The following is a 26,650-nucleotide window of genomic DNA, read 5'->3' on the forward strand; positions in this document are numbered from 1 at the left end:
TTATGGAAGTTGAAAATATCTAGGTGCAGAATGATATATAAAAGATCGATCTTAATGTTTGCTTAAATATGCATAAGCAACTCTAGAAGATAATAAAAAACTAAAGAGCGGGATAGCAGCTGACACCGACTAATAGCCCCAAGGTGCACTTACTTGTTTTGCATAACATTTTAAAATTGGATTTCACTTAATAATCTGATATCCAAGTAAGGGTAAAAGGGAACCTGGCCAGGTGTTAAGAAATGGTGCTATAATAACCTGTTCATTTTTCCCACTCAGTTTTTTAGGATACTACTTCGGACATCTCTTCCAAAAAACAAGCTAAGAAAAAGCTTGTTTTCGGACATAACTAAAGCAAAGTGGAGGGACTCTGCCGTGGGAGCATGGATGAGCCAACCAGTTTCATAGTAGGAGTAGAGCGGTGGCTCATAGAGAGAAAGCCTCATCCCAAACCTCTCTCTAGGTTTCCTGAAGAGGCTTAGGAGCCATGGCTGGGAAGAGGCATACGCAGCCTCCTCATCCTCCCCGATGTGCCCAAGAACAGCAACTGACTTACCCATTTGTCACAGTTGGCACAGTGCAGGGCGCCCATGATAGTTTTAGAAGTTTATGGGATGTTTTTATTTTAATTTCTTTTACAATCAGAAAAAAAAAAAGATAAATATGAGAATAAGGAATATGTGATAATGAAATCAGCCCGAATGACACAGTTTGCAAAATACAATCTTGAATTTTGTTATGGAGGAAAGGACCTGTAAAAACATGACAGAAGTGCCCAGGGACTGACAAGTCATAATGTCCTAGTGGGGGCCCTGCACAGGAGGGAGCACTTGCCACCTGCGGGGAGGCCTAGACCTCAGGGACCCAGTGGGTACTGCAGGGTCTGCTTCTGCAGGGATAGCCCTCTGGACCAATGCTACACATATCTTGGGCCCTTTATGTTTAAAGTACTCTGGCACAATTAGGGAATGGTTTCTGTGCAAAAAGGAGAACCAAAGCTTATCTGCTATTTTTCCAATATGCCCTACTCCTGATTGATTGACCCAAACCCTTTGGATTTCTTCTCTGTAGCCCAGCTAGAACCCTCGAACCCTGGAACCTTCTGGGGATGCCCTGAGCACTTCCCTGTCCTTCTGAGGCCAAACTCCCCACTGAAGTGTGGCCAGGCTAGGTTCCTAGACCTCCTTGCCTTCCTCTTGAGGCCATTAACTCAGGATCTTTCCTAAGGAGGCATCCTAATGACCTGTCTTCAGGGACCACATTCTTTCACAGCTATGAGCCTGACACCTAGACCTCAAATAGACAGTCATAGCATTTTACACCATATGCACAAGATCCCACTTGGTACAAGTCTATCACTCTCCCATCCAGTCTTCTCCTCCAAAAACAAGCTAAGAAAAGCGAACTGAGGCCATGGTTCTCACCTGTGAACTTGCTAGAAAAGCAAATTATTGGGTCCCAGCCCAGCTTTGCTGAATTGTGAACTCTGAGAGTAGGGACCAGCAATATGTATTTTAACAGTCCCTCCAGGCAATTCCCATGCAAGCTGAAGTTCCAAAACCACGGAGTTAGGAGCAAGGGTGCCCAGATTTTTGAGGGTAGATTTCCATGTCCCTGGGGCCCAGAGATGATGATGAGGACGGTGGGTCTCAGGAATGTGCCCCAAATGCAAAGGCACTTGGTCCGGGGCCCAGGCGAGCTCAAAGGTGCTCCCCCCACCCCAATCCTGGGATGACGTCAGAAGGAGGATAGGGGCAGGCAGCACTTTTTTGAGACTCTAGACTCAGGACCTGGAGACTCAGCGACTTCTGTGGGTCGGCGCCCGGCGGAATTAAGCCCAGGTGTCCCTGAGCCGGCCCGCCACTCTCACAGCACGGTGGGAGGGGCAAGCCCGCGCCCCTCAGAGCTGCTTTGTCTTTGGACCCCCCTCTCTCCCCTCCCACAATTTACGGAATGTCAGCTCCAGGGTCCAACAGGGATTTCCAGTTTCTAAATCGGAGCGGGGTCGAAAGTCCTTATGTTCAAGTCACATTCTGCCACCACCTCCCACCCGCAGGTGACCCTGACGCTCCGCCCCCGCTGGAAGCTGGTCATTTGTTATAGAGATCAGTCTCACGAGAATGCCTTGCCCATTCCTCCTAGACCGTGCAGGGGTAAGGGTTCCTCTTTAGGCGTTCCCGGTACAGTCCCGGGGTTCATAGGTGCCAGGGAATAGACACAAAGTTGGGGCTCAGAGAAGGGGAAAACTCTCCAGAAGCCTAATTCAAAAGCTCTCAAAACCAGATGAGGGTGAAACACATGCCCTCTAGGTCCGCACAGTTCTGATGCCCCTCACCCTTTTGGAGGCCACTGACCCCATTCCGTCCCCTTGCGGCCACCTGCTTTCCAGCCCCTCCTGGGATCCACTCCTGAGCTCCTGAGGTGCAAGAGAGCACGTTTTGGTCTGAAAATCAGAAACCGATTTACGAATCAAAGTGTCTCTTAACCCAAACTCACAAACCAATGTTCATCTTCAGCTTTTGAACATTTTGTTTGTGCTCTTGTGCCCAGCTATGTTGAAACACACACACACACACACACACACACACACACACACACCATCCCCAGCTAAAAATAACAACAACAAAGTGTAAAAAATGCTGGCGCCCTTAGAGACAGACAGCCCCCTGCTCCTGTCCACAGAATGCACATCATCAGCGCTTTCGGCTACTGTTAATGTTTGAATAATTCATTTCTTTTAAAGTGTGCACAGTTTCAGAAGTACTCTTGTTTCTCTGTGATCAATTCGAGATTGTATTAGACTATGGTTTCAAAATCTGCTTAGAAAATATCATCCAGATTACTTAGAAAAACTACATAAAATTCACCACTCTCATTTTTCAGGTTGGTGCCTTTCTTTTTCTTTCTTTCTTCCCCTCTTCCTTCCTTTTTCTCTCTTTCTCCCTTATATTCCCTCCCTTCCTCTTTTTCTTTCTTTCTTTTCCTTCCTTCCTCCTCTCTTCCTCTTTCTTTCTTTATTTTCCTTTCCTTTTTTTTTTCCTTTCTTTTTTAATGTGTACTCATTGAGGCTAATTTTTTGGATATTTCAATGGTCAATTCAGTTAGGCAACCTCAGAAGTAGTGTCTCATAATGGACTATTTTGTTTTGCATAAAATCCCACACTTTACAAAACATCCTGATCAAACAAGTGATATGTACCAGAAATTTTAAAAAATTAAATATGGCTATTTTGGGGGAGTTTCCTTCTATTCTTTGTTTTCTAGTCTACTTGTCCCATCAGGTGGAAGTTGTAAGGAGCCCTTGTTTGCTCCTCAACATCAGACTGTCTAAATGTGAAAATAGAATGAGGCTACGGCAGGATTCACTTATGTACACGGAAGAAGAAAAATGTTATTATTTCCTTAGACATCAATATTTCCCTAGATAAATTCTTCTCAGTGGTAGGGAGTGAACATCTGGGTATAACATACTGAGATATTCAGGTGACCATCTTCGGACGTTGCATCTTGATTACTAATAAGTGTATCATTCATCCTGACCTTGGCCACTAGCAAAATCCGTGCCTGTGTGTTTTGTACAAACGTGTACATGTGATGTGGAAGCGAGCAAAAGGGCACGTATGCGTTCCTAGTAGTATGCAAAAAACAAAACAAAACAAAAAAGTGTGTCATGAGAGCGAGGAAGGGGAGATAGAAATCACTCTAGTTTTGCTAAGATGCTCAAGCAGCTGGGCACAAACAGGAGTTACCAGAAGGGAGGATGGAAGTCTGTGCCCGAGCACGGTTAGCATCACAGTGCGCGTAGGTCGGGCCCGATATGCTCAGTGTGCACCGGAATTCCGCGGAGCGTTCTGGTTCTTTCCCAACCCAGAGGTTTAGCTTCTTCAGTCTGGACTTTGCCTGGTGTTGGGAGGGGTCCCGAGGCCCTCAGAGCCCCCCTCCTTTTAGTTCCGGGAGCGCGCAGCGCGCGGGACTCCGCACGCACTGGAGCGTTGGTTCTCAGATCCGCCGCGGCGGGCACGCCTTGCCCCCTAGTCTAGAGCCTTGGGAGCCCGCACGTCGTGGTGTCCGCACGGGCTAAAGGAGGGCTCCATGCGGGCAGCCTCTGGGGTCGCCCCCGTGGTAGAAGCGACTCCCAGGGGTACAATTTTGCTGTTTGCCCTCCTGGGCCTAGGAACGGAGGAAGGTGTTTGTTTACAAACAGGCTCCGGTTTCTTCCCGCTTTAGGAAATCGTTCCTGGGGTGCACGGACAGTGCCCCAGGGCCAGAGGTCCTCGCGGAGGAGGCAGCGGCCTAGACGCTCTTAGCCTTCTGGTCTGGTGTTGGTGGGTCGCATGCACCCATTTCTTTCTTTCCTGGGCTTTCCCTCTTACTTTTTGTCAAAGAGGCGGGTAGGACTAGCTTCTTAAACTCAAGAAATAAATTTAAAATTTCTCACGCTAGAGGGGAACGCCAATTCTCAGAACACGTGGGAGGCACCTGAGGTTGTGGTTCACGCCCCTCGCTGGCCTGATGCTCTGGCGGGGCCCGCGGGCGGGGTCGCCGGAAGGCTGCGAGGCCGGGTCCCTGCACCCGGGCGGGGGAGGGCATGCGGGAGCCGCATTCCGGCTTCAGCCTAGGTTCAAAGATTAGAAAAACAGGTGTTACGTCGCCATGCTAATTCACTCACTCGGTAAACGCGGCTCAGACAGTTGTGTGCGGAGGACTTAGCGAGGGGGCCGTCCCCACAAGGCCGTGCATTCACTTTGTTTATTAAACAGCTACTCGGTTCATCGACTACTGAGCTTCACTGGGACGCTGGAACAGCACGCTGGGCCCCCCAGGATGTCCTGTTGGGTGTGAAGACCCACCCACTCATTTTGCCCATTTTCCTTCTGAAAGGAAAATACTGCCTTTCTTCCGGTGAAACGCTCTGTTGTATGGGGAGCAGGGCACCTCCTGACGCCCCAGGGTGTCTCTGCCACGGGCAAGGGTTTCGGACCCTCATGAAGCACTAACACACCTGCACGTCGTTGAAGGAGAGGTAGGGTTTAAGTAACCACTGACTTAACCGAAATTCTTTCCAGAGCAAAGTCGGAATAGAAAACTGCTTAACTCTAAGGTGCCGTTGCTGTGCCCGGCCGCTCCATTTACCCATAGGATCTGTCCCGATTGGGGGTGGTGGGAGAGTGGGGGAGAAGGGTCAGGGAAGATTTTTTTCACCTTCCCCAAACACACACCCTCTGTCTTTAAGTGCAGTAGTTAACTTGATCTTATCTGTTCTTCCTGGTGTGTCGCGTATAAGAGAGTGGCACCACATCTCTCTTAGTATCCTTACTCCTTTGGGGTGTAGCACTTGGAGGTTGGAACCTTCCAGAGCCAGGTCTCTCAGCGGCCACAGACTCTGGGGAAATGACTCCTTCTAGATTAGAGCCCATTAGCCAGATTCCAGTTTTGAAACACCTATAAAATCTATATGTTCCGTTGTGTCTTATTCTTTCTATCCAGACCATTCACCTCTTCTTGCCAGGTGCTTCCCAGATGTGTAAATATCCCCCAGAAAGCTCCCGTTGTCGTTCTGTGAGCTTACTGCCATCGGGCGGCAAGGAGATGGCAGATGTCTGCATTTTTGAACAAACACTCTTAAAGTTGCTGGGAATATCAGAAAAATGGCACAACCCCTCTTCAGAGCGTACGTTTTCTCGGTGGCAGTTATCGCCACAAAGGAGAGGATGAGTGCAACATCACTGCCGTTCTTCCTGTCTTTTACCGCCGCAGAAACAACTGCCTCCGAGTGTACGTCCAGAAGAATCCTGGTCACCAGCGGCACCAAAAATAAGGGGGAAATCGCCTTTGTAGGGAGTGATTCCAAGTAGTAGTAATTATTTTGGGGGCAAGTCAGCTTTCCCCCGTTGCTAGCTGTTGTCTTTCTTCAGATGACAGAAAAAAAAAAGCAATTCAAATCAGAGGGTGTCTTAATTTGATAGCGAGAGTACTTACAAGCATTTGTTTAAGTGGGTCCTGTTGGGGGAACTGTGAATGTTGTAAATTTATTGATGCAGAATGTATCCTTTCGTAAGGATATTATGTTGGACTTGGGTTTCCGGAAACAAAACTCAACAAAAAAGTCTTCACTCACCTTTAAGCTGACAGATTGTTGCGAGGTATCTATGTATCAATCACTCTAACTCTATTTTCTGCTGAAATGTTAACGTCTTTTCCTCTAGAGTCCCCTATCTGCGCACCCCCCCCCCCCAATAAGACAACCCCGCGGCTGAGCTTTCCACGGTGAACAAATCAGACCCCAAGCTCGAGCCATTTCGAAAGACTCTCCTCTTTGGGATTAATTTAAAGACAGGTGTGTGTGTGTGTGTGTGTGTGTGTGTGTGTGTGTGTGTTTGTGTGTGTGTGTGTATAATCTTCTCCGGCGATGAATTCAGTGTAGCTGGGATTTCAGAAAAACGTGAAAGAGAAAGCGCAACACCGGCCGGTGCAAGCAGTGGGCCCCACCACTTGCCAATGGGAATGGCGCGGCCGCGAACTCGGCCTTTGGGTCACTCGCGCCCGCAGTCGGGGCGACTCCAGCCTCGTCGCGGGGAGCCCCAGGCCCCTGGCTCGACCTCCGCGACCTCAGGCCGCAGCCAGCCGCTTTCGAAAGCGCGGGGCTCAGCGGGGCCAGCCCTCGGGACGGGGTGCGTAGCCACTCGACCCCAGGGAGAGCGGAGAAGCGAGGGTCCTGCACATCACCCTCGAGGCCCCTGGAGGCCGGGAGCAGCGGCCGCTGCCGGGCATTGCCGACACCCGTGCCCAGGGCTCGTCAGGACCGCTGCAGCCACGCGGGTAGCCGAGAGGCGAGCCAGGAGCCGGGGCGCGCAGGGGTGGTTCGGGTCGTGCTCGCGTCACTCAGACCGGCGGGCCAATGAGCGCCTCTTCCCGCGGCAGGCGGAGCCAATGGGACGCGCGGAAGTTTGTGAGTGGCATTAAGGGAGGGCGGGAGAGAGGGAGCCCGGGAGTGAAGTTGAAGCTAAACCCGGTGAGCTATAAAGAAGTTACAGGGGGGCGTTTTCGGCTTCCAATTAGGAATAATACTGGCTTCGTAGCAACTACCGAGGAGGAGGATTCTAAAACCACCTCACCCGTCCCAAAGCCTGCACCCCCCCCCGCACCCCTCCCCCAATTCATGACCGAGAAAAGAAAAGGGAGCCAGGACGCGCTCCGCTCCTCTCTGCCGGTGGGAAGCCGAGAGGCCGGCGGAGTTGGATGGTAGGCATGAGTACAATTAAGAGGTGGGCGCCTCTGCACCCTTTGCCGCCGGCGGGGACCGAAGGTAGGTGAAGCGAAGACACCTTGCGCCCGCCCAGAGGCACCCGCAGCTCTGCGGCGGACCGGGAGAGGCCGGTACGCTCCCACCGCCCCCCTCCCCGTGCCTGCGAGGGGCTGTCATGAATGTGCCACCTGTTAACCTGGCGCTGCCGTGCCCGGCGTGCTGCCGCTCCTGCTGGGCAGGGAGAGCCCTGGGTCGCCTTGGGAGTCCCGAGGGACTTGATGCGTAAGTGCCACTTTTTGTGGAATCCCTGAGAGTTGAGACCCAATTTAGAGAGATAGCCGAATTCCAGATCTGCCCAACTGGGGGGCCTGAAAGGCGGCCTGAGCACTGTGGAGGAATTCTGATTTGTGGAACCCTGCTTTCTGGGACGTGCGACTGGCCTGGGCGCGGGCACGGGGACCGGCGACTGAGGGTCTGCTAAGTGTCTTCAAAAATATGCATTTTGTTATTTGGGCAACTTCCCAGGGGGCTGGAGAATGTGGTTGGCATGGAAGAGGGAATGCGAGCATTATTTGCAGGGGGCTCAGTCTCGCCCCTGATTCCTCCATATCTTAAACAAACAAACAAACAAACAAACATACGCACAAACAAACACGGAGCCTGGAGGGGCGCGCTGAGGCCCTTTCCGGCCGTTTTTCAGAATTCAGGGAGTGTATGGGTGATTGCGGAGCTGTAGATCCCTTATGCTCTGATGCTGTTGTCTTCACAGTGGCCTGAAAGAGTTGTCCGGCGTTCCTGTGCTTCCCAAGTTCTTCCCAAAGGAGCTCGGAGCCGCCTCAAATGCCTCGGGACTGAAGAGCAAACGTCGGGGATTATTATGTCGATTTTTTGGGGACCGGGTTTGGCCGCGCGGAACAGAAGAAAAGGCTGGCTTCTCAGGGGTCCCGCCGGCATTTGATACCCAGAGACTCCTAGGATTGTCCTGATTGCCGTGGATCAACAACTTTCCTACGTTCGCGTCCCGTATTTTTAAAGAAAATAATTTTCTCTTCGCTGCGTTGGTCTTTCACTGACATCAGTACACTGAAGCAAAGACTTCCGTCTCTTCATTCAAAGTAGGCTTTATGTGTTTGCCAATATGATCTCCAATTGAGAGTTTAATTTTGCTTTTGGATGAATCTGTGGAGCTTATGTTGTAAGAAGAAAGGGAGAACGAGACACAATGAAAGAGAAGTCCAAAAATGCTGCCCGGACTAGGAGGGAGAAGGAAAACAGTGAATTTTATGAACTGGCTAAATTACTGCCTTTGCCCTCAGCTATCACCTCGCAGCTGGACAAAGCATCCATAATCAGGCTCACCACCAGCTATCTCAAAATGAGAGTTGTGTTCCCAGAAGGTAAGTGACTCTGCCCAGATGGAATTTCAAAGGCAGAAGGGGTAGAGGTTTGCCAGTGAGTGAGCCTACACCACTGAACAGAAGAGTGCATTCACACGTACGTACACACTCTCTGCAAAGGGAAGTTTAGCGTGGCTGCTTGACTCAGGACCTCTCTGAACTTAGATTGCTGTTGCCTTTTTGTGGCCCTTTCTACTTCCCCATTAATACTTTCTCTCCCATGCATCGGATATGTTTGGTTGGGATGCAGCCCAACAGTGCTTTTGTCAACACTTCAGATACTGAGCTCAACTGAAAGTACAAGTAATCCAAACATGACTGACTGACTTGCTTTCTTCCTTTCTTTCTTTTTCCCTTTCTTTCTTTAATTCCTCTTGTTAGAATTGTATCTAGCAGGAGGCAGGAACATTGCCAAATTCTTGTATTTTTGCTCCATTATAGATAGACCCATGGACATGGAACTAGCTAAGCTAAATAATAATTTCTAAGTTTATAATTCTACAGAAGAGAGGCAGGCATATTTAGGAACAAATTTGTCCTGGATTTACCCAGTCTCTTGATTGCTTATAGCAAATTTATTCTGAGTTTTTGAGACACTCACAGATTCTGAAACTAACTCTGGGGCTTCATGATTTGCTACTCTGAGTTTGGTATTATCTCTGAGATTATAGGCTAGGATCCAAATACTTAAGGTTGAATCAAGAAGACTAGCCTGCTTGGAAACTATCTTCTAGGAGGCAGGTTGGCAAATGGGTCCTGGGAAAATTGTCTTTTAAGGCCTAGAAGGAAGAACAGCTGAGCTGGTCATGATTTAAAACATGTATATAGATGATCAAGATTCACTGTGTGACGACAGAGCAGCCTTCAAAGAACACTGCCCTGTATAAAACCATATATACTCACTAGGAGAAGAATACTTCTCTCTTCCTTCTCCCCATCCTTTCCTTTACCCACATTCAAATAATATGTACAGATTTTTAAAAAGTATTTTATATGTGTCTTTGCTAGAGGAGAAAGATTGGGAAATATAAAGGAGAGAATACAAAACAAACAAAAAATTCCAAGAGAAAGAACCCTGTTTATTTACAAACCAGAATGTCTTATTTGACCCACAGAGGTTTATGTTATTGTTGATTTTGGGTGTTTGGGGTCTACTGTTTTCTTTTAAGGAAATGGGAAGGAAATAGCCATTATCAGGCTTGGAGTTTCACTTTGTTTGATCTTGACTAGAAGTTATTATCTGAATCAAAATCTCACAAAACATGTGGACAAATTAGCCAGGGGCACTAAAAGAAGACTTTCAAATTTTAGTTCAGTTTTACCAGAGAACTACAAGTAGTGTTATAGTTGTTTTGTCCTAAAGCAGTTCCTTGAACAGTCTCACTTGACCGTGGAAACCACAGGAAGAGAGGAATCAAAACCTAAAGTTACTGAAAAGTTAAAAAAAAAAAAAAAAGAAAGAAAGGGGGCACTTATATAGTAAAAACCATATTTCCCATTCAAACTGTGCTGAGAACTGCTGGTGGGAAAAGTACTATTATGCTACACTGTCTTCTTCTTCTTCTTTTTTTTTTTTAAGAGATCTCGTTGTCTTTTATACTGTCAGCGCCCACTTTATAAAAATAAAGCTATTGCGAACTCGGCTGGCCGCGCTGTTCCTAACAGGATTATTAGCAGTGATTTGTCAGCCCCTGTGGTCTCAGTGGGCCCCCTTTCTGCGTGATTTCTAGCGGGTCTCGTCAATTATCAGTGCCGATGTCGCTCGCTGTTTGATCAGAAGAAGCATATGGTGCTGCTTGTGGGGCTCCGGGTAATCGCGGGAGGAAAAGAATAGGGGATCGGCGTTCCCGGGCAGGCACAGAAAGAGGGCTGGGGGCGCCCAGGGAGTTGCCGGGCTGGGGGCGCTCGTCTTTGTCGCGCAGATCCCCTGCTGGCTCGGCCGGGAGGGTTTCCGGCTGGTTTTTGTTGTTTTGGTTTTGTTTTCTAAGAGAGCAAGCTGTCTTAAGTGCTAACTCCACAAATTATAAATCGCGTGATAAGTAGGAAGAACAGAAAGTAAGCTCTTAGCCAACTTCTTCTTTTTAAAGAGAGCACTGGCGAAGACTCCCTCTGGGGTCCCCTTGGTGGCCGGCGGATCCCCTGTGGCTACTTTAAGGCGACTGTGCTTTCTGCAGCCCCCTCACCGTCTTCCAGAGCCCGGGCCCCTCCCCTCTCCCCTCTCCCCTCTGCTGTGGACTCGTGTGAGTTTATGGGGAGGAAGGGATGGACGATGTGTGAACTCTGGGCACATCATTTATTTCTCCAGCTACTGTTGAGCTCATAACTCACTGGCCGTCTCCACCGGTGAGTTGGACAGGGTCATCCGAACAGCTGGCTCCTAGGGATGAGGTTTTAATTTTGAGGATAGAGCAGCTTCAAAAATCCAAAACCCAGACACCGCCCTTTAAAATTTTAAACGATAACAACAACCCCTCACCCCCCGCCAAAATCCCAACATCTTTCAAAGGAGTGGAATCATCATAAGCGACAAAACCAGGCACAACCTGCAGAGGGTGCTAGATTTGGGTTCAGCTGTGTAGTGAAGACAGCGAGTAGACAAGACTGGGTCTGTGTGGCAGTGGGGGAAACTGGGTGCTTTCTGTGGAAGTAACCCTTTTTAGGAACGAGTAATGGAAAGAATTTGAAGATGTAGTTCATGTTTACATCTATCTTGATCCCATTCCAGAACATATAGGTCTTAAATTTTGTTCTAAGGATGGAGTAAAATATAGCTATTTCACCATGGTAAGCATTCTGTCACATATAACATGGGGATTTTGCAAGGTATATAATCTAAAATAATCATAAATCTGATGACATCTCAGTTATAGGCACAACAATGACTATAAAACGCCACCGTTTTGGTTCAGATTACATTTCATCTACAGTACTTATTAATATCAAAAGACTTAAATCAACAAACAGAAATCTTTCCATACTTATATCTGAAAAAATAAACAAATTCTTAAAATATAGCTAACCCCCCAATAGTTCCTATCTCCCCCCAGGTTCCTGTAGATTCCTTGTCTAGGGGCAAACTTCAACTTTCACTTATCTGAGTAGATAAAATTGAGCTCTTTAAAGGAAAATGAGAGATTGAGAACATAGGAACAGTATATGGGTGGCTGGAATAACTAAGAATAAAGCAATAGATCGGCGGCTTCATACTTTAAAAAAAAAAACGCAGGAAAGATTACTGTGAAATCATTAAAACTGCGTATCTCCCATTGGCAGCATATTCCATTCTGAAATAACTTTGCAAAGAAAAAACTTGAGAAATGTATGTCTTTAGTGTTACCAAAGCTAGAAAAGCAGGATAAAAAAGAGAGATGGTGTGCTTTTGTGTGCAAAATAAGACAAACTCAACCAAAAAGACATATCTATTTGTTATCCAAATATAATACAGTTTTGGCTGGGGGTGTAGTGGCTTGCTGAACAATCTTTGAAAGGATCAGACATGTTTTCAGATCTATAGCCAGTGGGAATCTTGGTAACATCACACTACCAATTCATTGTAAAGATGTCTTGGGAAAATAAAAATAATCACAGAATTGAAATTAGTAACTGTGCAGGATAGGGAGTCCCTACAAAGGCTGGAAGGACAAGAATGATTAAACAAACCTCCACAGACCCTTTCTATAATATTCACCTCAAGATTGAAATCCTTAATCGCCTTATATTTTTTTGAGGCCCAGAACTGAAAGAGAAAAAGAGGCCCCATTTCCCACGTGGATGGGTGATTTAAGGCTGTTTTTCTTGCTGCTCGGGGAAATGATTGAGCATTAGGTTTCCCTGTTTATTTTCTTACAGAAGTTTTTCTCATTTAAAAGCCTTTAAGCCCAGTTTACGCTCCACGCTGGTTTTCTCTGTTTAATTCCAGTTTTGATGTTGACTTAAAATGTAGAGTGCAGAACTAAACTCCATACAGAGCATTTGCAAGGCAGATTTATGTGCTAGAAATTGTAGATCAGATCAATGAAAAATATACTTTTTTTTTTCTTTAAAGGGAGTAGTCACTAATAAAAACAATCACAACAGCAAAACAGGGCATTATAAGCTATAGCAAGTTGCTTTTAAGCAGGGTACAATCACACACCTGAAGCTAAAATCACACTAAATTTCCAGAGGACAAATATGATTTCTAGGGGAGTTATTTTTCAAACCTGAAGCTTGGAGCTTTTGCAGACACATAAGTGGACACAATTCGAGCCCACGGATTCTGGCTGCATTTCTCTATGTCGGCCCAGGTATTTCTCAAGAGAATGAGGTTTGGAGCCAACTAACACCTTATGATGTTAGCTGTCCACCCATTGCCGGTCTCTGATTCAAGGAATTTTAAATTTTGCATGGGGGGAGGACAACCGTCAAGTATTTAGCAAGGGGGCTGGCTATTTAGTACTAAAACACTGTTCGAGAAGCGCGGAGCAAACTTTCTGCATGGAGTCCCCATCCGGGAGGCGGTCCGGTGCGGAGTCGCTCTTCCTTGGTGGCTCGGGACAGACTGGAGACAGAGACCTTGTAGAAACCTCTGCCGCGCTCGGGTACGCAACGAAGCACGCAGCGGGGAGAAGCCTGTATGCTGCTACTTGCAGGCCAGGTTGGCGCGGTGAGGCCCATTCTGTTCCGGCCGCGGGGGGCCGAAGCCGAGGGGGCGCCAGCTGGAATCTCCGCACGGTCCAGACTAGGTCTCTACCCTCCAAGGTTCGAGGACGTTCCAGCTCGCCTGCCCAAGCAGAGGCCGGGCCGGTGCGGCCGTGCTCCCTCTGTTATTCGTGCTGCCCGTGCCACTGCCCCAAGGTCGGTCTGTTTAAACCCGAAGTCAAGATCCTGCCAGAGCGGACCGTAGTGCGGCGGTCGAGTCTGGCCGCAAAATGGAACACAAGCCTGACACGCCTGAACAGCGGGGCAACCCCGTCCGCCCACCCGCGCCTGCCTTTGGGGCGATGGCATTGCCCCTCCCGGCCACTTTTGAAGACCTGGAGCCCTGGGGAGACACCACTTGACGTTTTTCAGTGTCACGCAGGCATTGTTGTCAACCCCGAGTGCATTTTCGTCCCACAGTTTACTGAAACCCTTTAGCTCCTGTTCCTTCGCTGCAGCCTATGACGCCGAAGGCCAGCTTGGCTGGCCTGCTCCATTCCAACTTGGAAGCCCTAGCTCCAGGGCCAGAGCTCAGCAAGGGTGCAGAGACAATCAATGCTGTGACCATCAGTCTCCACCCCAGATTTATAACTAACATTAGCGGATTCCCGGGGCGCGGCCAGGGGTCTCAGAGGCGCGCATGGGAGAGCACGGCACTCACTGCCATTGCGGATTGCAGAACACACAGGGGAGTTCGGGACACACACACGGTAGGGTCCTGGCTGCTGCGCGGCACAAAGCCCGACCTGGCGCTGGATCCTCGCGCTCAGGAGGTTGGCCACACCCTCCAGGTGGCCGGAGGGGGCCTCAAGCGGGGAGGGTCACAGCGCCCGAGGCTTGAGGGTGGGTATGCCTAGACACAGGAAGCAACCTTCTATCCAGTGACCACTCCTGGCGGTCTAAGGGCTTGTCTAAAGGCCCCCAATCTCCGTCCCTCTCTTCCTCAGTGAGCACAGCTTCTGAGGCCCCAGAAGCCCTAACAGGAAGACCCATAAGTTGCTGGACAGGGGTGGTGGAAGGAGCCCAGGTGGCTGAGACAAGTCCCCCCCGGGACCCTATGTTAGGAGCAGAGTTTGGAAGGGCTTTTCCCACTTCAGTCACCAAGTTGTGGTCAGATCCTGGGACAGCTCTTCCAGTCCCCTTCCAATTCCTATACTGCCTAAAAGGTATATCAGGATCTGCAGTCAGATGAAGCTTTCTGGGAACTACTATAAGGAGGACACATTTCTACTGAGATATAGTTTATTTATTAAAGAAAAAGGGAAAAGAACAGTAGACCAAGCTCTTCTCTTCCTCCTCTTCCTGTCTGAGTGAAGGAGGCACTGATGCCAGGTCTGTAATCTATATTTTGTCAAGGGCATGAAATTCATTCCGAAGGAAAAGCTCGATCAATTTATTTTTGCTGCTTGTAATAACACAGCTGGATGATGCTTTGAGCTCACGCTAGACTGGGGCTCATCATTCATTCGCCAAGAACGGGCCTAAATTGTGCCTGTGGGATTAGGTCAATTTTAGTGGATCTACTTCGCCTCATTTGGTTACTAATTGGTTTCTTGTTTTATAAATCGAAATCTCATTTTCAGGAAATTACAAAACCCGTGCAGTCAGTCCATTGAGGTAATCCTTGGGTCAGGGGGTATTTAAATGGAAATGCCTCAACCGAGCACTGAGGGTAAGAGTGAAACTTCGCCCGGGGTTTTCACATGAAATGTGAGCTAGCCCTTTAGATCCATAATAGATACATCCCTTCTAATACTACTTATGTAAATATGATAAACCAGACTTTAAGGAAAGAGCGGGGAGGGGAGAAGCAAAATTTATCTGCTAAGGTTAATGTGGCATATCTTGGAAATCTTCCAAAATAGATTATGTTTTCCTTTGTCTTCGGCCACTTTAGCTGGGGAAAATCCTTTTGTCTAAAACCCGATTTAGTTATCGCCTCCCTCGCAGAGCTCCTTTTCTCCTTTGCAAAACCCCGTTCCCTCGGCCTCACCGAATTACAAGAGAATCTTTAGATCTTGTTCCCACTGTAATCCTGCCGCAAAGGGAGCTGGTTTCCTCCTCATTTTAAACAGACAATCAAAGGATTTGTGAATTTTCTGCGGTAGGTCAAGTGCAGAAACGAAATCTCAGCTTACCCCCCTCGCCAACTGAAATTGGGTGCGGGAGCGCGTCACCGCGGGCAGGAGGTGAGGGGGTCTGGGGAGAGGGGTCCCTGGCCCACTGCAGGATTTTCGGGAGGCCCAACCCTTGACCCGGGGCTTCCGAAGGTGTTCTGGGAGGGCTGAAGGGCGAGCTCAGCCCTAGGATTAGGTCAGGAAAGCCTGGCAGGTAGAGGAAGGCAGCCAGTGCCTTATAAAACATTAACCCAGACCAAACCGTGTGGCGGCGAGTTCAACCGCAAACATAGAGGAGGCAATGCTCCGTGAAAGCAAAAGGTTCCCTAAAAGGTGTGGGGGTAGGGGCAGGGGAGGGCGAGGGAGGCCCCTGTTAACCTGCGCCAGGCGGGCTGTTTAGTAACCTGCGGGGAAGTCTTATTTTCCCCTCGTAGGCGCATACTAATGAGGCCGCAACCCGAGACAACAAACAGCAGAGGCTGGCGCTGCGGTTCGGAACCAGTACTTAACCCTGAGCCCAGCTCGGGGATTTTCAAATGATTCGGGTCGGGAGGCCGTTCCCGGGCTGTTTCCAGCCGACTTGGGAGAACTTCACCATTTTAGAATAAAGACGTTTGCTGGCCCCAAGCGCAGGCTTCGCACCCTTCCGGAAGACCAGATTCCAGACGCGAGGAGGCCTCTGCCTGCTCCCCGGGCGCCGGGAGCGCCCCGGCCCTTCGCCCCCGCGCAGCCTGGCGCTTCCAGGCCTCGGCCGGGCCCGGGTGCCCACCGGCCAGCGCCACCCGCGTCCGCGGCTCTCCCAGCAGGTTCTTTTCCCTTTCCCCCAGTTTGGCCTCCTCAGCCAACAACCCCCATCTCCCTTTCCGCCACTTTTGTGTGTGTGTGTGTGTGTGTGTGTGTGCGCGCGCAACGATGAGAAAAATGAACGCGTCGTGCCGGAAAACCAGGCTGGATAGCTTGGCCGAGACCCAAGCAGCGAAGGGAAGGTGACACGGCGGAGGGGTGGGTACAGGTGGCTGTGGCGGAGGCTCTCCTAAACAGTCCAGGAGGACCAAAGCATCTGGGCCGTGGTGTCACTCCTGGGAGGGAAACTGGGGCGGGCTAAAGAGGCAGGAGGGATTGACGAGAGGCGAGGGAGGGAGAGGAGTCCGGCGGCGGGCGGGGAGCATCAGTGTTTGCAGAGCGGTGGGGAAATCGTTAGATTTATTTAGATGTGCAAACACCCAGAAAGACCCGATTCGGGCTTAAGGGGCGCTCCTGGTTACTCGTTACCAGGGTTTTGATCGCTTGCTTAGGAAGCAGCTCCTGGCCAACACATTTTAAGAGTCCAACTCCATGTTTTATTCCGAAAGATCCGCCCTCACCCCCATATTACAATGTGAGTGTGTCTGTCACTGTGTACTTCATGGTGATTTGTACTTTAATGCAGCAAATCAGTAAATCACCCCTCTTTTTGTCATGTTAAACCTTGTTTATTGGTGGAAGAATAAAAGAGTTTAACTACCTAGTAAAATTAATTTCAGCAGCAACACTGTTAAAAAAAATATTACCTGTAAGTAGTTACAGGTAGTATAACCTCTGTCTTAAGTTTCCTCTGCCTTCTTTTTTTTTTTTTTTCATTTTCTTTCTGCAAACAGGTACTATAGCAGATTCCGTATTAATTTTTTAAAACATCAGCCATGGGTATGCAGAGAATTGTATTTTTTTAGGCATCATCGGAGAAATGATTTCTGGCAAAGCCTGGAAAGATCTTAACGTGGTAGCATCCAGGAGAGAAAGGGGCTGTCTTTGTTAATAGATGGTGCCTGGGAAGTAGAGAAACTGAATGATTGTCTATATCCAATAGGGAACAGGAAATATTGCTTAAGACGGTATAAGCACTTGAAAGCAACTTCAAAAAAAGGGTATACTTTTTTTTTTTTTTTTTTTGAAAGGCAAGGTTAGGATGTGTAAATCGAGGGCTGGCTCAGGGTGGGAAGAAGGGGAAGCAGAGGAAGAAGGATTGTTCAGGGATGTTGGTGCTGGGAACCATCGGCAAGCAAACGGATTTCTACCGAGGGAATCGAAGTCAGGGGGCTAGGGGAGGAAAATGGCTGGAGAGCCTGGCAGCCAATGAGAAAGCCCACCAAGGACCAGCTGGACCCTGCTCTAAGCCTCAGGTATTCGCTCCTGGCACTTGCTGGATGTTCGGACACACTAGGCCTCCTGATAAGGAAGATGATGACACTTTGGGAGAGAAACAGTGTCCCTCACCCCTCTAACCACACTAGTGAACCTATGCAAAAGTTAACCGCGGGGATTCGGTGTCCGCCCCTTCTGGACACAGGCGGTCCTCAAATTCAGCCACTTGGGGTACTGCCAGGAGGGGCTCTCAGCCAGGGCCCTGCCCTCCCGGAGAAACCGACGCCTTAGAGTCTGACCTCTAAGCGGTCCTTTATAAGTCGAGAGGGCGGGCCGAAATTTACCCGCTTGCGTCCTAGGAGGTCCCGGTGCGGTTGATCTCCGAGGGTATCGGGTCGTGTGTGCGAACTTGGGGGGAGTGTGACAATAACGGAGAGATTAGACTCAAATTGCTAGCCAGGTCGGAGTCCCATCGCTAAAGGTTGTCTCTTTGTCTCTACAGGACTCGGCGAGGCGTGGGGCCACTCGAGTCGCACCAGCCCTTTGGACAACGTGGGCAGAGAACTGGGCTCCCATTTGCTCCAGGTAGTGGCGTGTCAGCACACAGGTTTTGAGGGCTCAGGTGCCTGGCCCCGCACTGGGCTTCTTGATCTTTAGGGAAATGGGATGGGTCCCAGACGTGGCCTTCTTGCAGTCCCTACAGCTCCTTCCAAAATTAAAACGTTGAGCTCTTAACCTCATTGGGTGAGGATGGCACCTCTCCAGGCAGAGAGGGAGGCAAGGTGACAATGAGCACGCTAGGTTTAGAAGGGAGTCCCTCAAGGTCCCAAACCAGGATGGCTGAACTGAGGGAGGTGGCCATTTGACACCATTCCGCCAAAAGAACCGAGCACGCTGGGCCAAGCTGCAAAACCACCAGAAATGAAGGATTTACACAGGAATAACGGGAATCTGGTAGAAACGCCCAGCAGTGCTTTCAGTCCACACATTCCAGATCCAGCTGCGTCTGCAACTCTTTCGTCTCCTCCCTGTAGCTTGCGAGCTCCCTCCTCTCTCTCCATGAGATCTCACCCCAGGCCAGCCCAGCCCGCGTACAGACCCTAGCCTACAGACATACAGCTCCCCAGGTAATGAGTTTACCCAATGTGGAGGCGCCCATTACAGCGTTGTTTGCAGTGTACACCGTTTTAAATTGCCCGTTGCCCGTTTAAGTCGCATAGCAAATATTTAAAATAGCAAAACTCCCTGTGGCATTTTTAGGCTCGACACTTGTCTCCCACCCTCTACCCCCTTATCATTATCCATGTCCACCGCCAGCTCCTCATGTGGGAGCCTCAGACCCAAATAGCACCGTGAGACTCTGAGCGGCTTCTTCCCCGTGGGCCGGGCAGGACCCGCATCTCATGTCTTCCCCGTCCCGCTGCTGCTACTTTGTCCCCCTCACCCCCCACCCCAGTCCTGGAGACAAAAGAGATTCTAGTGCCACAGAGCACAGAAAGGCCAGTGTAAGCATTCCCTCACAGGCCTGGCCTGTGGCCTCCAAACCTCTGAATTAAATAGAAAGGCCTTGTCAGTCTCCTTTCTCAGAGACACCTTCATCAGTTGTTGCTCAACAACACACTCCCGCCATCTTTCCATGCTCCCCTCTAATGTCCCTCATCAAAGTAAAGGAAAGAACAAAACCCAAACAATCTTCCACTCCTTCCAGTTCTTGCCCCGTCTTTTCCCTCTCCATCCCACACTTCCGAAAGAACTTAATTATCCTCTCAGTTTCCTCACTCACCTTGCTCCCCTCACTTCCACACCCCTGCAGTCTGGCATCTCTCCTAACTGTTGTGCTCTCCCAGGCTCTATCACCTTTTGATATCAGCATAAGGATGCTCATCTCTTATCCTGCCTGACTTTGTTTATTCCACAAATATAGGAGGGCCAAGTATGTGCCAGACAGAAAGTCCTGCCCACATGGAGTTTACATTCCAAGGCCAGCAGCCTTGCCAACCCAGACAGGGACATGACGTAGTATAACAGGTGCTGTGGAGAAAAGTAAGAAGGGGAGGGAGGGGCTGGGTTTGAGTAGTACCACTTAAAATGCGGGCATTGCAGAGGACCTCACTGAAAAGAGAACCTCTGGGGAAATCCCTGACAGAGGCGACACTGCTTACTCAACATTCACTCTCTCCCTTGGCTTCTAAAGTAGCACAATTTCCTAGATTCTTCTCCCTCTCTGCTTGCTCCTCTGGTTTCCCCACTGCTCTCTGGCTACAAATGCTGGCATTTCTCCAAAGTTCCACCTCTGTTTCTCCTCTCACAGCTTCAAGGCCTCAGGGTAATCTCAGCCAACACCATCACCTCAACTTCTTTCCCACATTTGCATGACTCCAGCTGGTTTTCAGGCTAGACACCCTTCTGGAGCTCCAGACCGTTCTCTCTTACTGCCAACTGGATATCTGCATCAACCTGAAGTTTAGCATCTCCAAGACAAGGATTCATTTCTTCCCTCCTCCAGTCTTCCACTCATAGAAAAACTCACCATGCTTCCCTAAATTTTCAATCTGGGCTTATGGTGTTAGCCTCTATTCAATGACCTTGAAGTCACTCTAAGCTTCTCTTTCTGCCACTATTAAATTCCACAACTAGAACCATCTTTGACTTAAACTCTCCCTCTTCCTCATCTGCCTGTGACCACCCAACTTTAGGGTCAACCACCTCTGAAATCTTCATCCCCACTTTTTCCTCCTATAGATCACTGTCCACATTCTGCCATTAAAAATCAAAACAAAATGAAATATAAACACTAGTGTGTGCACGCACACACCCCTAAGCATGCTATTTCCCCTCCTTACCTGCTTAGAAACTGCTGGAAACCTGATGCCTACAGGAACATCTCTGAATTCCTCTGATCGATATCTCAAACTCTCCAAAAACCCGGCACTGGTGTACTTTCTTAGCCCATCTCTGGCACACCAAGTCCCTCATGCCTGAGTACACCAGATACTCCCTCCTGCCCCCCAATCCCTGTCAAATCATTCCTTCTACCTAGGATACCCTTTCTCTCATCTCCAGTTCAAACGTCCACTTCAAGGCTCTGTCAAAGAGTTCCTCTGAGGCCCTCTGATTCTCCCCCAGGCCTCTGGTCACTCAGCCTCTGGGCCCCTATAGCCCTGTCTCTTTAGCTGTGCTGCCATCATGTCTGTCTTAGCGGGTCACTGCTGCTGGACTTCCAGCAATTTGAGAGCAGAATCTGACGCATCCTTATGTCCCCATTGCCCGGACTAAAGCCTCATTCACAGAGATAGGGGGATAGGAAAAGTCTAGCATAGGAGTTTCTTTCACGGAAAGTCTGTCAGTTTGATGCATCAATGTAAACACACACATATGTGAACACTATACCACTACTCTTACAGACTTGCTGCCTGGAAAGCCTCTCATTTCCTAAACCCCTTTTCCCAGATTCTTTCTGGAGCTACTAGGCAGCTGCCTTCTTTCTGTCTACAAACTTTTCAGACTACCAGCCCTTCCATATGGCTCAGTGCCCATTTCCCAAGCCCTGCTGGTACTCTTTCCATTATAGGATGCTGCCATTATGGAGTCCTCCAAGGCTGACACAGGAAACCTTTCATTCTTTCAGTGATCATCCAAGAACATCCCCAAGAACCTACCCACCTCTTATTGTAGGCTGTGGTCCCTGTCCCCTATGTGTGTGTGTGTGTGTGTGTGTGTGTGTGTGATAGATATCCATTATATCCATATAGATATAGATATCCATTTTGGTGGATCCTGAGTCTTGGAGGGCAGTAGTCTTGACTGCTCCTTCCTCCGGGCGTCTCCCAGTGGGCCACATATCCCAGATGCTTACATATTTGGATGAACAAGAGAGGGGCTCTTACGGCAGGTATTCTATGCCTTATGTCCTACCAGCTTCTCTACCCTCTCTGTCCACTCTTCTGGCTGAACATCTCTCGTGTTCAGCCCCATGGCCCAGGGGGCTGACCATTCAACTCTGTTTCTATCTCCCTAGACCCTGGATGGCTTCATCTTTGTGGTGGCCCCAGATGGGAAGATCATGTACATCTCAGAGACAGCCTCAGTCCACCTGGGTCTTTCTCAGGTAGGTGAGTGGTCCATACCTCCAGCCTTCCATGTTTATACTGAGAGCTGGAGACCCACAGTAAGGGTCGGGGTGCGTTCCCAAAGCTCTTATATGTGCATTTCTGGGACTGGAAACATCTCAGCTGGCAGATCTACGTCTCCTTTTTCCTCTACTTCCCTATTCTCACCCCTTATTCTGTTACCTTTTAGAGTTCCTACCATAAGTCAAACACCATGGGTGGCGGTTGCTTACTAAAGTCTAAAAATGTCTAAAAAAGTCTAAAGATGTGTTCACTTGAACATTGTCAGAGAACTACTACTGCTAGTACTACTATTACTGTAATTACTATTACAGTAATGAGGAAGCTGAGACTTAGATAGACTGCAATAGGTAGCCAACCACACAACTGGGTTAAAACTCAGGGCTGTCCCTGAAGCTTTCCCTCCTGTCCTCACAGCCCTGTAGACACCCTGGTCCAATCTTCTAGCCCTGCATGGGCATTCCTCCAACTCGGAGAAGCTGATACCCCCCTCTTTACAGGTAGAGCTGACTGGGAACAGCATTTACGAATACATCCACCCCGCGGACCACGACGAGATGACCGCGGTGCTCACGGCCCATCAGCCCTACCACTCTCACTTCGTCCAGGGTAAGCGGCGCGAGCCTCTGACACTTGGGCCCATCTCCCTTGGCTTGTGGCTTTTCCCCCCTTAGGCAAGGCAAGGGCGGGGGCAGGGACTGGGTCGCGGCACCACCCATCTCCCTGGCTCACAGCCTGCCCCTCCCTCCGCTCCTCTCTCCCAGAGTATGAGATCGAGCGCTCCTTCTTCCTGAGGATGAAGTGCGTCTTGGCCAAGAGGAACGCGGGCCTCACGTGCGGTGGCTACAAAGTGCGTGGCTGAGAGGGACGGTCCGACCCGCGTGTAGGGGAAAAGGGCAGGACAAGAGGAGCTTGCGGCGTGGGAGGGACATTGCTGCGTCCCCGACTGCCCCGACGGCATCCCCACCCCCGCACGCGTCGCAGCGCTGCCTGCCCGGGAACACCTGGAGAGTTGTTGTCATTTGTGAACACTTGGGGGCTACTAAGTTTTAAGACTTAGTTTCACTGTGTCCGGTTAAGGCCGGGCCGCTGGGACTCTTAATCTGGGGCTTAAAATGGGCTTTAGGGGTGTGCAAAGCGTCTGAAATGGTGGGTCATTTTTGCGGATTCTAGAGTTTACGCACAGCGTCAGATTCCGACCCCAAGGGGTTACGAACCAGAGCTTTAGCTCGAATCCATGGTTCTCCGGTTCGGTGAGATGAAGCACGATTAGAATGCAGGTTCCAGAGCCCCACTATACGCTTTTGAGGAGTTCGGGTCGGCAGGTGTTGCCAGGCCTCTGCATTTTTACAGGCTCTCGGGTGGATTCTGTGGGGGCAGGACAGTCATTTCCTTGAGACGCTGGAGCTCCAATAACTTTGGACCTCTCAGTGCGGGGGCGAGGCCCACCCGGCCTTTGTGGCCCCGGGGGGTCGCCAAGTATTTCAATCCCTTACCCACCTTTTTGGAGACGTTTCCGGGTTGGGGCTGAGTCTCTCCCCCACCTTTCACCCTCCGCTGCAGGTCATTCACTGCAGCGGCTACCTGAAGATCCGCCAGTACAGCCTGGACATGTCCCCCTTCGATGGCTGCTACCAGAACGTGGGCCTGGTGGCCGTGGGCCACTCGCTGCCTCCCAGCGCCGTCACGGAGATCAAGCTGCACAGCAATATGTTCATGTTCCGCGCCAGCCTGGACATGAAGCTCATCTTTCTGGACTCCAGGTGGGGGGCCGAGGCGGGAAAGGATCACGCTAGCGGGAGAGGGGTCTTGCTCAGTGACTGAGAGCTCTTCCTCGACCTTCTGAGCCCATTTTGCAGACGGGGAGACTCACGCGGCCCTGCGGAGGGGGGCGGGCGCCCAGGTCTGAGATGGCTGTCCGGGGCGGGGGTGGGGGGGCATCCCGGCGCTCTGAGCTCATCCGCGAGGACTGCTCTCGGCAGAGTGGCGGAGCTGACGGGGTACGAACCTCAGGACCTAATCGAGAAGACTCTGTACCACCACGTGCACGGCTGCGACACCTTCCACCTGCGCTGCGCCCATCACCTGCGTAAGGCACCGCTGTTGCCCGCACGGGTCTAAGCCCCGCGCGTCGCGGGGAGGGGAGAGGGCGTGATTTCAGTCCGCAGTGAGCAGAAGGGTGGGAGCCCTGCTCGCGGGGTGGTGGTGCGAGGCCCTTGCCAGGGAGCGGCTGCTCCAAAGCTGAGACCAACCTTGTTTCTCTCATGTCCGCGGGAAGAGTTTCCGAGTTTCTGGGTAAATTTCCCCCAGGAGGGGTTTTATGCTTCCCCTCCTGCCCGCTGCACACCTCACTGAAGACAGGAATAAAAACTGAAGCTAGCCCACTTGACTCAAGTGCACCGACCTGCTTCGGCTTTTGTTAGAGCTTTGCTTTGAACTTAATTTCGAGGAACAGGGACCCTGAGTCTCTGAGTTCAGCTGCCCAGACCCCACCTTCCTTAGTTAGAAAGCTGAAAGGGGAAATCCCCCAATTTTAAGCGTCCCCCACCCCTTTGCCAATCGTTAGGGACTGGAGGACGTGATGCAAAGTAACAGAACAATCTATTCCTTTGGGAATGTAGGGGTTGTCTCTCCCTCCTGCCTGGGCACGATTAGGGCCCAGAGGGACCCGCACTCCCACCGCCAGGGGTTGCATTTGGGCCGGATTAGCAGCTGATTCTTCACTCCCAGCAGCCTTTTGTCTCTCCCATCAGTGCTCGTGAAGGGGCAGGTGACCACCAAGTACTACAGGTTCCTGGCGAAGCACGGTGGCTGGGTATGGGTGCAGAGCTATGCGACCATCGTCCACAACAGCCGCTCCTCCAGGCCACACTGTATCGTCAGCGTCAACTATGTCCTCACGTGAGTGCAAATCTGGAACACTTCGCCCACTCCAGGCAACCCTGGTCTCCAAGAGGGTGGTGGGCACTGCGGGTTAGAGGAGACTGGGGTCCACTGGGGCGCAGGCAGGTTCTGACCCCACAGCAGGCTGTGCTGGGAGGCGGCAGCTGGAGCACGTTTATCTTTACAAAGTTATATTCCAAGGAAAGATTTAGGAGTTTTTCCATCTACAGTCTATATTTGCTTCCTGCTCCCTCTCTCTCTTTTAACCTTTTAAGCGAACTCTGCATTAAATAAAACTTAATGCGGCAGAAAGAAAAAAGAGGGAGAGAGAGAGGAAAGGGTCCGACGTACGGAGCCATTTATGGTTAACAAACAGGACATCTGGTTCACTTTTTCAAATCTGGGTTTGAAGTTCTTAATTTTAACCAGAGACTCCAAAGTTAAGAGTTCTGAGAGAACGATTCTTCCGTTGAAACGCAATGGGGGTTTAAGTGACCAGGCGGGTGTGAATTTAACCTCCAGAAAGCAAAGGGACCCAGGCTAATGCCACGAGTCTTGGCGGGTGCCCAGGCCCCACACGTTCTGGGACCGTCTCACGAGGTGAGGAGCTGGCCTCGGAGTGCCAGCAACGGGCACAGTTGACTGGGCTGGACGGCCTTGGTGGCGGCAATGGAACCTTATTCTTTCTAGAAACAATAATTATTTCTGGTCCGCGGTGTGGCCCGGCAGGCTGATCACGTGGCCTGGTGTGCGGCTTGTGAAGAAAGCGCCTTCTGTATAATGTTTGTGAAGTTGAATTGCTCAGGTTTGAAGCCTTTATGAAGAGCCCTTTTGTGTGCACAGTTTCTGGGTTTTTTTGGGTAGTCACTGAAATTCTTGTGATTTTAGGGGACCTCAGGAGTTATTTACTCTGGAAGCATTGACACACCCAGCGCTTAGTAGAAATGCTATTTTCTCATTGGGAAGTTAGTTAAGGGTTTCTGTTTGGAATCACACTATACTAATAGGCCACGAGGACTCTCCACTCATTCTACCTCGTTTTAAATCACCAAATTAAAAATGTAGTGCTTGAAAATATGGTGCTTGGAAATAGACTATTTACTCTGTGGCCTGTTTAATAAGAAATTTTAATTCAATAGACTTCAGAAATGACTTTGGTTTAAATGAGGATTCAGTATTCAAGAATAATAACTGGTTATTAAGAGGAATCTTTTTATTCCTTTCATTTAATAAATGGCATTAAAATAAATACTGTTGGGTTTTTGTAGTAGCAAGAAAGCTGTGGATTTTAATACAGAGCCGAAAACATACCAATATTTTGGGTATCATGAAATAAAACCGTCTATTTTATGAATGCATTTTTTATATTATCAAAGTACACATAAGGGAAAATGGCAAAGCATAATTCATAAAATAAGCCACTCTGTGAAGCAAAAGTATTAAGGAGTGAAAAATTATGTCTGCTTACCATGGAAAGGAAATGGACATTCTTTAAGAAGGTGCTTTGTATGGCTGAGACATCACAATTCTTATACATGCACTCTGTTCTCTGGTGGGTGCCCGTGGTTAGTAATCATTTTTTATCAAACAGCAGGGTATATAGTCACACAGACCCACATAAATGATCAGAATGCAAGTTAGACCTCCCAAAGGGTAAGCTTAATTTATGTTTGGAGTCATTTTGAAATATTCTGTTTTGTTTCCCAGTGGATAAGTGTACTTCCTTTCCTCTGTTGACTCTGTCCTTCTTCAGTTCACACACTTCTCCAGAGCTGCAGGATTAGGCTACCAACTTTATATCAGATTAAAAAGATGTAATGAGGATAAATGATTTTCAGAAGGAAAAATAGCATGGCTCATATTTTTCTCAATGTTTTATACCTCGGAATGAAAATGGAAATAAACACACAGAAGCACGCAAGATGAAAAGCTGAAATTGATTACCCTTTTATGAGCCTCAACTCCAATCCTTTGTATAAAAATTCTTAAGACAATTTTTATAGCTGCAAATGTGGAAACTGCCTTAGACGAAATGTCATCAAGTGGCTCTGTGTGTGTTGACAGGATTTTCATAAT

The 26,650-nt window shown here is 49.4% G+C and overlaps 1 protein-coding gene across 3 annotated transcripts in view; it reads left to right on the forward strand.

Annotated features, from left to right (window-relative positions):
- The first annotated feature begins 4,961 nt into the window (after window positions 1–4,961).
- The window catches only part of SIM1 (SIM bHLH transcription factor 1), a 70,662-nt gene continuing 48,973 nt past the window's right edge, over window positions 4,962–26,650 (forward strand). The window contains exons 1-9 of one of the 3 annotated variants that reach the window (XM_082731871.1): window positions 4,962–5,023; window positions 8,016–8,643; window positions 18,064–18,146; window positions 21,580–21,669; window positions 22,192–22,300; window positions 22,456–22,541; window positions 23,255–23,454; window positions 23,674–23,780; window positions 24,445–24,592. In XM_082731871.1, coding sequence (XP_082587997.1) covers window positions 8,469–8,643; window positions 18,064–18,146; window positions 21,580–21,669; window positions 22,192–22,300; window positions 22,456–22,541; window positions 23,255–23,454; window positions 23,674–23,780; window positions 24,445–24,592 — 998 coding nt within the window. In that variant the 5' untranslated portion in view covers window positions 4,962–5,023; window positions 8,016–8,468. Of the gene's footprint in view, window positions 5,024–7,037; window positions 7,307–8,015; window positions 8,644–17,365; window positions 17,600–18,063; window positions 18,147–21,579; window positions 21,670–22,191; window positions 22,301–22,455; window positions 22,542–23,254; window positions 23,455–23,673; window positions 23,781–24,444; window positions 24,593–26,650 lie in introns of those variants that run through there. The other 2 variants (XM_082731870.1, XM_082731872.1) reach the window with 2 other exon arrangements.

This window comes from Mustela nivalis, assembly GCF_964662115.1.
Source record: "Mustela nivalis genome assembly, chromosome: 5".
Lineage (NCBI taxonomy): Eukaryota > Metazoa > Chordata > Mammalia > Carnivora > Mustelidae > Mustela > Mustela nivalis.